The following is a 12,681-nucleotide window of genomic DNA, read 5'->3' as shown; positions in this document are numbered from 1 at the left end:
TGAGCAGTATATATATATATATATATATATATATATATATATATATATATATATATATATATATATATATATATATATATATATATATATATGTATGTATGTATGTATGTATGTATGTATGACTATAAAATTTTATATATCTATCAATAAACACTAACCCTGTCCTACTTACTTTATGTTACCTTACATCAAGATTTAAGCCATGCATTAAGTCCACTCAGCTATTTTTTATTAATCGTATTTTTGACTCTCACAAGTAAAATCTCCAACACGTTAAACTGCTGAGTTCTTCATCTAACTTTTTAAATCTGACTTGAATAATCGCAGCCTTCCTTCACTTACAGCCAATGTGTGAGCTGCGTTAACTCTAGCTGTGTGTTAAATAAAAACACTATGTTAGTAGAGGACTTAAGTATAAATTACTATTTATTGAAATTGACTGGGGCAGCACAGTGGCGCAGTGGTAGTAAGGACACTCAGGTTCACTTCCCGGGTCCTCCCTGCGTTGAGTCTGCATGTTCTCCCAGTGTCTGTGTGGGTTCCCCCCCACAGTCCAAAGACATGCAGGTTAGGTTCTAAATTCTCCCTAGTGTGTGCTTGGTGTGTGGGTGTGTGTGCCCTGTGGTGGGCTGGCGCCCTGCCCGGGGTCTGTTCCTGCCTTGTGCCTGCTGGGATTGGCTTCAGCAGACCCCCGTGATCCTGTAGTTAGGATATAACAGGTTGGATAATGGATGGATGAATGAAATTGACTGAATTTGTTTCTTTCTTTAAACTCTTGCAGTTATAAACTCGTCACGCTGTTCACTATTAGCAATGAAATGTTAATTAGTTAAATTAAAACAAAAAAATTTCAAGACAAGTAAACATATACAGAAACATAATAAGGCTGAACTCAAAGACACAAAGCTGTACATTAAAAATACCAATGTGGGATTTATCCCTGTGTCTTCGTATTAAAATGGGAGTCTTGTTCTTTTGCCACGTCATGCAAGTAGCGGGCATCACCACTGCGGTGCTCACTTTATGAAATGGGCACTTGCTGGGCCTGAGAAGAGTCCAAGGGGCCCATGACGGCCTCCACTTGTCCGTGACCAACAGGGTGCTAGAAGACGAAGTGAATCCTGAAAACACACTCATCTCCACACTCTCACTAACAATCAGAGGGACATAAAGAAGTGCTTACCGGTAAATCTGTGAAAGCGATACCTAAAACAGAGAGAGAGAGGGAGAGAGAGAGAAAAATCATCATTACATTCCATCCAAAAAATAATGTATTAAATATCAGACTGAGCCATCCTGTATACATCTCGGTAAGTATATTCTTAGTAAATAAGAAAAAGATTCTTCAGAGTTGCAAAGAATATTTCAGGCATTCCCCATGTGGAACAAATGATTTCTATTAAAGCCAGGATCTGACAATGACAACTGAGTGCACGAAGGCCTGTCAAGATGATCGGCCTGTTCGGTGCTCATTGCAGAACACACATGACACGGCACTGAGGTATGAGACAGCAGTTCAGCGCCACCACCAGAATGCAGCAAGCTGATGTTGAAAGAGAGGCCATAATGATGCTGCAGAAAAGCGGCAATGAATGAACGTCTCGGCTTCATCACCATCACTAAATTGGCCTTCAGATTTGGGCTTTAATGCTTACTGTACTACTAATATGAGGTATATGCTCCAGGTAGGACCACTGAAATTGTCTATTTTGCATGTAATTGTATTTTTTATATTGTGCCCACCCTTGAAAGGGCACAAATAGAAAAATCTGGAGTGGTCTCCTTGAGACTTTTGCGTATACTCAGATATGGGGATTAATATTTGAGGAGTAAACCATAAGACAATGATTATATTTTTATTATTATTACGTCCATTAAGGAACTATCAACATCAAATCAAATATTTATTGAACAATTATTATAGACGTGGAATAAATCGGAATCCAGTTAGTGGAAAGAGCCCAAAAGTTGATAGAAATCTACATTTTGTACCTAATACTTGTATGCAAAATTTGGTTGACCCAAGTGAAAGTGTAATCAAGTAATCGTGTTCACACACACACACACACACACAATTCCAAAAATTGTATTTTCTGAATCACGGGATCTAAAATGTCAAGATTCATCAAAACCTCAAAACTGAATTTTTGAACGATTACAATTCTTTCCCTACAAGAAAGTAAATGGGACTCAGGGAGGTCTAAAACACTGAGATTCATCAAAATCTTGAGGTCGAATTTTTGGACGATTACAATACTTTCCCTATCCTTCATATACGAGAAAGTCAAAAACTGAAGCGATGTTTAAACTACAATGTGAAGAGAAATGCCTGTGAGATGCTAGTGTGTCAGATTAGCTCCTGAGATGGTCCCTACAGCCAGCTGTCACTTTGTTGATGACCATATTAGAATTCCTCCATCACTTTCAATTAGATTAAATGAAAATATAATGAAACCAGCCATGTGTTAATTATGTCTGATTAACCGTATCGAATCATAGAATAACAAAGTGTGACATTCTCAAACCTACCAAGTCCAATTTAGAGTTGTGGGGAGACAAAGCTGGCAGATATGAGGCAGGAAGGAGCCATCGCAGGGCACAAGATGGGGTGATTTTTGGAATTACCAAATAAACTCACCCACAGATATTTGGGTTGTGGAAGGAAAATCCCAGGTTTAAATGTAGGAAGATGATAACCAAGTCTGTGAAGAAGGAGCCACTAATTATCAGGCCAATGAGCTTAGCCTTAAGTATATTAATGAAGAAGGTAGTGCCCCAGGGGGTCTTCACTTAGACTGGCTTACCCCTGCTACAAATCCTGAACTTATGGTTTGTGGGGGTAAGGCCAGGTACACCAGGGTCCCTAATCTTAAAATGTAGATGAGGTGCCTAATCTTAAAGCTGCGTAAGGGGGCCTAATCTTAAAGTTAACCCTGGTGTTTACTTTGGCTTTTTGGCATCCGCTTTCTGAACAAGAGCCATCCCAGGTGGCTGATCATGCTCAAAAGCCACTCATACTGGGAGCTGCCTTCACTGCTCCTATTATCAATAGGCTGTATTTAATGAAAGGTAATGAGGGGCATAAGCAGCTGTTTAGGGTCCCATGGTTTCCAGAAGTCTACCTAATTGATCAGTTAAGGTCTGCTCTTTAGTGACATGCAATACTGCAAATTCCATTGCCGTGTCATTAAATGCCAATCATGCCACCTAAAAGGTGAATCCATCAGGATTGCAGAAGATGAAATAAAAGAAGTTTTAATGGCAGTGCTATTTCACTGCTTGTGTCTCGTAGATGAAGAACGAAAATGAAATGAGAAGTCTTGGCTTGGAACTGCTCTAACTAGGGAATGCTTGCCTATAAAATTACATTGGGATCTGAATCTCTACAAGGCATAAACAATATTTAGTTATCAATATTATACCTCAAATTAGTGAACATTAGTCACCTAGTGATTTATGTAATTTACACAAGTATTACTTATTGAGTAATTATTTCAGTTTTAATTGTACAGCAATTAATGCTGTTGTATCCCCGCGATAGCAATGATGGTTATCATGATGGTGCCATTTATAGCAAAATCAGGCGGAGGGAAGCTGAGCTTCACATAAAGAAGCAAAATATTTTTCAACAGATTATATGTGGCATGCCTGGACAGCGGACAGACAATTACTACTGACAATATGATGGAAAAACTGCTTATTTATGATAATGTGGTCATTACACTGAATCTACACCTGCTTTAACAAACCTTCCCAGAGGCACAGGGAAATATTTTGGATTAAGTGCACAGGTAAGTGAGTTAGTCGGGCAGGACCCTGACTTAATGAACAAGCTGTAAGCAGGCACTGGAGTCAAATCTGTTTAAACATCCAAAAATAAACCGAACAGCCAGCCTATGGCTCTACGCTCAGCACATTTAATATGTGAGCTACGACATGAAGAAGAGTTTCACATGCAACTCGTGGAAATGACAGCACTTCCCATTCTGCACACAACTTAAAAATAAACCAACATTTCAAATTACATCTGTGTTGTTCCTAACTGCATATCACACAAACACAGATTTCTATTCTCCCACCACCTTGACCCCCTGTAGATTGTTTAAAAATTATTTTAATGTGTTTTTTTTAACAATTTAAATAGTTATTGATTTCGCTTGAACTAGTGTTATTATATTAGAACATTAAAAACATTAGACAAGGCCACACCATTCAGCCCAACAAAGCTCACTAGTCACTTAATTCCTCCAAATAACATTTAAGTTATTTTTAAAATCTATTCAATTTTTAATTTTTGTTCTTTTTAGCTGCTATGGTCAAAAATTGATTTTATTTTGCATTTTAGTGTTATTAACTTTACCAGTACTGTTCATTTGTAGTAATATGCTCTTTTTTCAGTCCAATATCAAAATTGTCAATATACAGGGACAGACCGATAAAATATGATAGATAGATGTGAAAGGCACTATACAATAGACAGATAGTGTGAAAGGCGCTAGATAGATAGATAGATAGATAGATGTGAAAGGCACTATATGATATATAGATAATAGATAGATAGATAGATAGATGAAAGGCACTATACAATAGATAGATAGATGTGAAAGGTGCTATACGATAGATAGATAGATAGATATATAGACAGATAGATAGATAGATAGATAGATAGATGTGATAGGCATAGATAGATAGATAGATAGATATGAAAGGCACTATATGATAGATAGATAGATAGATAGATAGATAGATAGATAGATAGATAGATAGATAGATGTGAAAGGCACTATACGATAGATAGTGTGAAAGGCGCTATATGATAGATAGTGTGAAAGGTGCTATCAATCAGACAGACAGACAGACAGATAGATAGATAGATGTTATATGATAAATAGAGAGACAGACATTTGGCTCTACAATAACAACATTTATTTCTATAGCACATTTTCATACAAACAGTAGCTCAAAGTGCTTTACATACTGAAGAAAAGAAAAATAAAAGACAAAATAAGAAATTAAAATAAGTCAACATTAATTAACATAGAATAAGAGTATGGTCCGATGGCCAGGGTGGACAAGGAAAAAAAAAAAAAAAGAGAGAAAAAAATAAAATCTGTAGGGATTCCAGACCATTAGACCACCCAGTCCCCTCTGGGCATTCGACCTAACATAAATGAAACAGTCCTCTACAGTGGAATGGGGCTTTTTACAGCAATTCTTTAAATAAATCAATATATGAATAGATAAATAAACATACACACATTGATCTGACCACACACCAGAATGACAAAAATGGAAGAAAATGAAAAAGAAAGAAGAAGACTTCTCACTTGGTAATCTCAGTGCGGCGCTATGCAGACGTAAACCAGAGTGTTTCTTGACACATTTCTGCTGAATGATTCGCTGGCTGAAAGTCCTCCGGGTTGTTGTGTCACAGAGAGAGGTCATGCTGGTATTGTTCATAATGACCCTCAGTTTTATTTTCATTCTCCGCCCCTCCCGATACCTCCAGGGGTTTCATAACTGAGCCTGCCCTTTTAATTGGCCTTCTGAACATTACAACAATCTGGACGATAAGAGGCCATTCAACCAAGCAAAGCTCAACCAGTCTTATCGACTGAATTCCTCCAAAACAACATCAAGTTGAGTTTTTAAAGTCCATAAAGTCCTCCTGTTTACCAAACTACTTAAGTTGCTTATTCCAAGTGTCTGCGGTTCTCTGCCTGAAGAAAAACCTCCCAATGTTTGTGTGAAATTTACCCTTAGCAGGTTTCTGTGTCCTTGATGTGTTGTTTTTCATGTAAAGTCACCGTCTCAAACCGCTGGACTAATTCCCTTCATTACTTTAAACACTTGAATCAGCTCTCCTCTTAACCTTCTTTTGTTTAAACTGAAACGGCTCAACTCTTTTAATGTCTCCACGTAACTCACCCCCTGAAGCCCTGGAATCAGCCTGGCTGTACTTCTCTGCATCTTGTTGATTCGGTGGGCCTCTCTTGAAGTGAAGTTAATCAGCAGAACACACCACACCGGCCATCACAGAGTCATAGGAGATGGGAGGGATGTCACTTCCCACATTAAAGGAATGCAGTCTCCTAAGACAAAGAGCCTGCTCTGCCCTTTCTATATCTGTGTTATGAGACGTGTCATTGATGTGGACCCCCAAGTACTGTGCACCACCTGTACACTTCCTGAATAGTGAGCGGACACAGCAGATCCTTGGTGTGGTTAAAACTCAAAAGCAGTTCTTTGGTTTTGCTGATGTTAAGCGGCAGACAATTCCCATAGTTCTCCATTGACTCCTCTGCTCCGTCTTATCAATAGCCACCAGAGGTGCAGAGCCATCTGAGAATATTCAGACATCTGTAACATTCATCAACTCAGCTTATGTTATGTGTGTGTGTGTGTGTACGGGGATTACAAGAAGCTCATTTTCAGTACTAATTGCATGGTCCAGGTCTGGAGGTGGTTTGGCCGCAAATCAACCTTCTGCGTAGGCCTGGCTTGGGACGTTGCGTTCATTTTCTGGGGTTTGTACTGAACTAATATCACTAATTTGTGGGAGATGTGCAAGTAACAATGTTATTGTAGGATGTCCACATGGCATGAAATTTGAACTTGAACTTTCCCATTGTCCATATAACGTGTTGTTTGTTTGATCACAGAGTTGCTCAATGCATATGACGTGGGTGCACTGAAGAAGCGCCAACAATGTATTGTAGGAGTAAGCTGGCTCACCACTGGGTCATGTCCTCACGCTTCCCAGCATTCCAAGACAGGACAAGGAGTATACGAGAGGGGACCCAAAAATAACGATTTTTAAATTGTATATTACTTCCAAAATTTAATCGCCCTCAAAATACTCTTCCTGGGACACAACACACTAGTCCCACCACTTTTTCCATTATTCAAAACTGTTCTGGAAACTCATGCAAAGTGATAGCCTTCCGTACCTCCGTTGCTTGCTTCTTGACCTCCTCTACAACCTGAAAATGCTTTCCTTTAAGGTTCCTCTTCATTCTTGGGAATAAGAAAAAAATTGCAGGGTGCAAAGGTCTGTTGTGGGAGTAGGAAACCGAAGTCATCCCGTTTTTCGTAAGAAACTGCCACACACTCAAATGCTGCATTGTCATGATGCAGAAGCCACTCGCCTGATCGCCGCAATTCGAGTCGTTTTCTCCATAATGACTTTTGAGCACTTTAAGGTACAAACCCTTACCTGGCTCAAAGCTTCTTCTTCTTCTTCGAAAGCCTCTTGAAGCATTGTGACAGCGTCTGCTGCTGTTTTCCCCAAACGGAAACAGAACTTGATTCAAACACGTTATTCATTCAAGTCTGCCATCACAAAATCGACAAAGACGGTAACAGGGAACAAAAATGACACGGATCTTACAGACCTTTTTCCCCCCCAAGGATGCCGCTTGGCCAAATGATGCAGAGGGCAGTCTGGCACACGCACCTAGCCGGCAAACGGCGGAACTAATGCCCCTCCAGCCTCCAGAAAAACAATTCTCGTTATTTTTGGGTCCCCCTCATATTGCTGGCATCACAAAAGACCACTAATGGTCAATGATGTGGACACAGCAAGTCTGCTGATGCTGAAAAAAGGCAAGGTGACCAGGGACTGATTGGATGAAGGGGGAGACTAATGATGTGGAAACATGGGATGAGTAGACTGGATATGTCTGAACCTAAAATGAGGCCCAAAAAGCTCAAAGACAAAAGAATATAATGTCACACACGAGCGATTGGGGGACAGCTCAAGGGCCTAAATGATAGTAATTCCACACCAGACCACGGGGTGCGCTGACTGCCTCTCTCAATCTCTTGCAGACCATTCACAGGATATCCTGCAGGGTTCCGGTGGCAATGATGTCACTTCCGGTCCTGAAGATGTCACTTCTGGTTCCAACGCCCCCAATGACATCATGTCCTTTACTGGCCTTTAAAGCCGCCATCTTACCTCCATACTATCAGTGCTATTTTGGACTCAAACCTGTGAACATCTCCGTTCAATTTTACAGCCTGGAAACAATATACAATACTTTAACATGGCCTTCTCATAACTTCACTTTAACTTAATCCTGATACTCTGTATGTTCAATTCATCACAATAACTATTCATAGTGGCTCTAAAATCCGTACTGACCCCTACTCTCTCTTCTGTTACTTTTTCCGGCTTCTTTGTGGCGGCCTGCGCCACCAACACCTACTCAAAGCATCATGATGACCTACACTGATGGACTGAAAGCCAGAAGTCTACGTGACCATCATCATCAGGTCCTTCCATGAAAACCCTAAATACAAAGAGGACTGTTTGATTTATGTTAGGTAGAATGCCCAGAGGGGACTGGGGGGGTCTCGTGGTCTGGAACCCCTACAGATTTTATTTTTTTTCCCCAGCTTTTGGAGGTTTTTTTTTTGTTTTTTCTGTCCACCCTGGCCATCGGACCTTACTTATTCTATGTTAATTAATGTTGACTTATGTTTATTTTTTATTGTGTCTTCTATTTTTCTATTCATTTTGTAAGGCACTTTGAGCTACATTTTTTTGTATGAATATGTGCTATATAAATAAATATTGATTGATTGATAGATTGATTGAATATACGGGTGGCTGTCCCAAACCTTAATGATGCCTGTGACACATCTTTGTGACAATAAGGATGATTCAAAAATTTCAGTAAAGCCAGAAAAATCAGCACTGAAGCAGCCGCTGGGGTTACCTGAACCATTTTGCCAGCATATATGAGGTGAAGAAAGTAAAATAAATGGGGAGTGCCATGTTGAACTATGTCGTTAATAATACACTGGAGATGTTCATCCATTAATCCCAGCATGCAACTTTACTGACAAACATAAAAGTCATTCTTACTGATGAGAAGGTTATTAAAACTGCAGGTCTGGCAAAAGATTTTTAAAATGTTCATCCTTTGTGCCGCAACCTTCCTTCTGGTCTTCGATGTACAGCTTGTTTACAATTCTTTTAACTCTTTCATTTTCAGATGATGGACAATTCATGCTTTTATAAAACTCGAACACTTAAAATTGCAGACACATCCACAGAACACAAGAGAACAGAGGAGACGGGGCCTTGGGTATTAAATGTTTCCTCAATCAATTAGTGGTAATGCTAAAAACACATTTATTTTATCCTGGTTAGTCTGGTCAGGTCTTGCAGGTTAACTCCAAGGCCGTATTAAGAGCGGCCTATAGACTGTCAGATAAAACAAATGACAAATGAATGTAAAAACTGTATGCATGTAAGGGGGGAAAACAGAACAGTGTGGCAGACGGCCGGGGACTTTGCCCGGCTGGGATGCACCTGTGATGAAAGGGCTGGGGGAGAGGACATATTCGGGGCAAAACCTCCCCCGGAACACAAGAGGGGATTGCATCGGGGCCACAGGCTTGAAGCTTCGAAAGCTTAACCCTGCTGGGGGCCGTGGCCACCGCCAGGGGGCACATGGACAGTTGTGCAAGTGCTGCCAGAAGAGGATCTGGGTGCACCTGGAGTACTTTCGGGTGCCCTTGCAGCACTTCCGCCACACCCGGAAGTGCTGCCGGATAACCGGAGAGCACCTGGAGCACGTCGGGGTGCAGTATAAAACTCCGGTGAAGGAGCCAGAGTCGGAAGGAGGAGGGCAAAGCTGGTGGAGAGGGGTTTAGGTGGTAGAAGAAGAGAGAGAGAGAGAAATCAAGAAAGAGAGTGGGAAAAGAAAGGATGAAGGGACTGAGCAATACTTGGGGTGATTTGTGCGCAGTGTGCTGTTAAGGCAACAAAGAAAAGAAATAAAAGTGTGTGTGCTTTGACTTCAGTCTCTGTGCCTGTCTGTGTCGGGGTTGACTTCCACAGCAGACAAGAGCAACTGTTTCACATGCCATGTATGCTGTTCTATTTCTATTATGATTTATTAAATAACTATCCGTTACATAATTATGGACTTGTTTACACACACACACACACAAATATACAGCAAAAGGTTTCATTACCTAAGCTATGGCCATTCTTCGTATAAAAACACGTGTTATTAATGAGGTTCACACAGCAGCCGATAACATCACCAGTTGTAAATGTTGGGCCGTAGGGCTGCCCGGTGCCTGAAGAGCAAAAGGAATGACCGTCATCTCCATGATAGCCGTAGGAATGTTTGTCCCAGCCTTTAACAGAAAAAAAAAGGGGGGAGCTGTCAGTTCAGTATTTCAGCAGACAAAGATTACTTTCAGAAAGGGTTAGTAATAAATACCACTTTGTCAGAATTAACGCTTAAACTAACTGACATACGCATTCGTGAAGCAGTTGCACTGCGGCATAACTGCCTGTCAAAGTATACAGGAGCTTATTTTAAAAACACACAAAAAAAGTCTTGTTACTTTATGACATTAGAATAAACACAAATAAACATTAATGCTGTATTTAGTATCTTCATGAACTCTACCCAGAGAAATTGCTTCAAAAATATTTTCTTAGGTGGCTTAAAACTTTTCCAGAGCGTTACACATACAGTAAGCATTGCAGCACTAACTACAAATGACATTTTTAAGGGCTTGAAAAGTTGGTGTGTTATAAAAAAAAAAAAAGTAAATCGGGCCAAATGTGTTATTAAAACCTGTTACATTTAACTTGTAGGAAGAAAATATAAATATACAGTGTGGACTATGGCTAGCCAGTCATCCTGGCCAATACCCCCAGGCCGCCAGGTGGAGCCCTCCCTGCAGCATGGAGCTGCCCCAAATGCCAGCAGGGAATTATGGACATTGGAGTTTTCATCCACAGCCTTGCTGGATACCACAGGAGCCCCTAGAAGGGGTTGCAGGGAGGATGAGCGAATCTTTTGCGTACCACCCGGAAGTGCGTCCTAGTCACATGGACAAAGGGAATGACGTGCTTCCGGGTTGAAAAAGAAGAGTTTTCATCTAAGTGCTAGAAGTCACATGGACAGGGGTTTAGAAGCACTTCCGGGTCACGGACTATGGGAGATCCCAGACGTTGAGCTGAGCAGCAGGGTGGCAACGCGTCTGGGAGAGTGGAGGTTTATTGATTATTGATTGCTTATTATATGAGTATTGTGGATTGTTTTCCTCCTCTTTCTTTCTCTGTACGTTTAGCATTTGTTTGCTCAGAGGTTGATGCGCTTGCCGTTTCCTGAGCAGCTCTTCTTCTTTCCACCCTAGTGGTCCGCTGCTTCTTTTCTTTCATCAGCATCTTGTCGTGTTAAAACTGGTTAAGTTAGCTTTTGTGTTTTAATTACTTAGTATGCTTTCCTTAATTTTTCACTTAAGCTGGCACTTAAGTCTGCATCAAGAATGATTTATGATATGAAGAGGTAGGGGAAGTGACGGCGAAGGAGGTAGGGAATGAGAACGGCACCCACACACACGCGCCACACGGCCGCCCTGCTGTGCACTGCCGAGAGTTGATTCTACAATAAAATAAAAATAAAGAGAGTAATAAAAATCATCACCCCCAAAAGACGATAGTAGACGTCACGTAGTATATGTGTACCAAATTTCAAGTCAATAGGTGAAACGGTTGGCGAGCTACTAGGTGATTTAAAATCCTGGACAGACAAATGAACAGCCACAGTAGCGTACTATAGAAGAAGATATGGAAGAACCCTGAATTTACTTTCTCCTCATTTTACAGTCTTGTTATGCTGGAAATGTCAGCCGTAAGAATCAATGGGGTGTCTCCTCGAACCATCAAAAAAATGAGAAGACAATCGCCTTATGATAAAATCTTGATGTCACTCCACCCACGTGTTAACTCGACTCAAATCTAGAGGCCATCAAGGTTTAGCCAGCTGTGTGGACCTCTGGGACCTGTCGGTGACTCTTATCTCGTCTGTTGTTTTTAAATAAGCTCCATTCTCCAAACTTATATATGAACTTTTTTTTTTCCTTTGTTCAATTATTTCTTTTTTTGTCCTAATTTTAAAATTCAGTAGGAAATTGATAGAAAAGACAAGTCAATGGACGATTGGCACAGGTTTGGAGAGCACTGATCCTGCTAAAGCAACTCTTGAACGTACTGGAAGAAAAACGAGTAAAAGCAGAGTGTATAACTCTATTTCAGAAATCTTATGACAGACTGACTATTAAAACTGCAAAGATCTATAATAGGGTGGGTATAAAATTGGTATAAAAAAATTAGAAGGTACAGTGCAAGTGAGGCCCATCAGGGATCAGTGCTGGCGTTGCTGTGCTCTCTCATTAATCATTAAGTTAGATGTTGTTAGCCTGGCGTAACACTCGGGTGCATTCGGTGACTAAGTTAACTGAGCATTGTTTATTTACTACATTCAAGAGTCAGTTATCACATTTTTGTTCATTAAATTGTTTTGTAGCAATGAGTCATATTTAAAAGTATTAGCAATAATAATAATAATAATAGAAGGCTAAAGAAAAAGAGTATGATGAGTTGTACAAGAGGTTGGACACTAAGGAGGTAGAAAAGAACTGGTGCGCTAAACAGAGGGACCAAGCTAGGAAAGATGTGTAGCAGGTTAGGGCGATAAAGGATAAAGATGGAAACGTACTCACAAGCGAGGAGAGTGTGTGGAGCAGATGGAAAGAGTACTTTGAGAGGCTGATGAATGAAGAGAAAGAGACAGAGAGAGAAGAGGGTGGATGATGCGGAGATAGTGAATCAGGAAGTGCAACGGATTAGCAGGGAGGAAGTAA

At 40.5% G+C, this 12,681-nt stretch overlaps 1 protein-coding gene across 1 annotated transcript in view; it reads right to left on the bottom strand.

Annotated features, from left to right (window-relative positions):
• Window positions 1-12,681, bottom strand: part of ranbp9 (RAN binding protein 9) — a 133,963-nt gene that overhangs the window by 53,848 nt on the left and 67,434 nt on the right. The window contains exons 4-5 of the mRNA XM_039754005.1: window positions 9,991-10,158; window positions 1,184-1,206 (exon numbers count right to left, since the gene is read on the bottom strand). Of these exons, the coding sequence (XP_039609939.1) occupies window positions 1,184-1,206; window positions 9,991-10,158 (191 nt within the window). The remainder of the gene's footprint in view (window positions 1-1,183; window positions 1,207-9,990; window positions 10,159-12,681) is intronic.

This window comes from Polypterus senegalus, chromosome 5 (assembly GCF_016835505.1).
Source record: "Polypterus senegalus isolate Bchr_013 chromosome 5, ASM1683550v1, whole genome shotgun sequence".
NCBI lineage: Eukaryota > Metazoa > Chordata > Cladistia > Polypteriformes > Polypteridae > Polypterus > Polypterus senegalus.
This window is presented reverse-complemented; position numbering and strand designations above follow the sequence as displayed.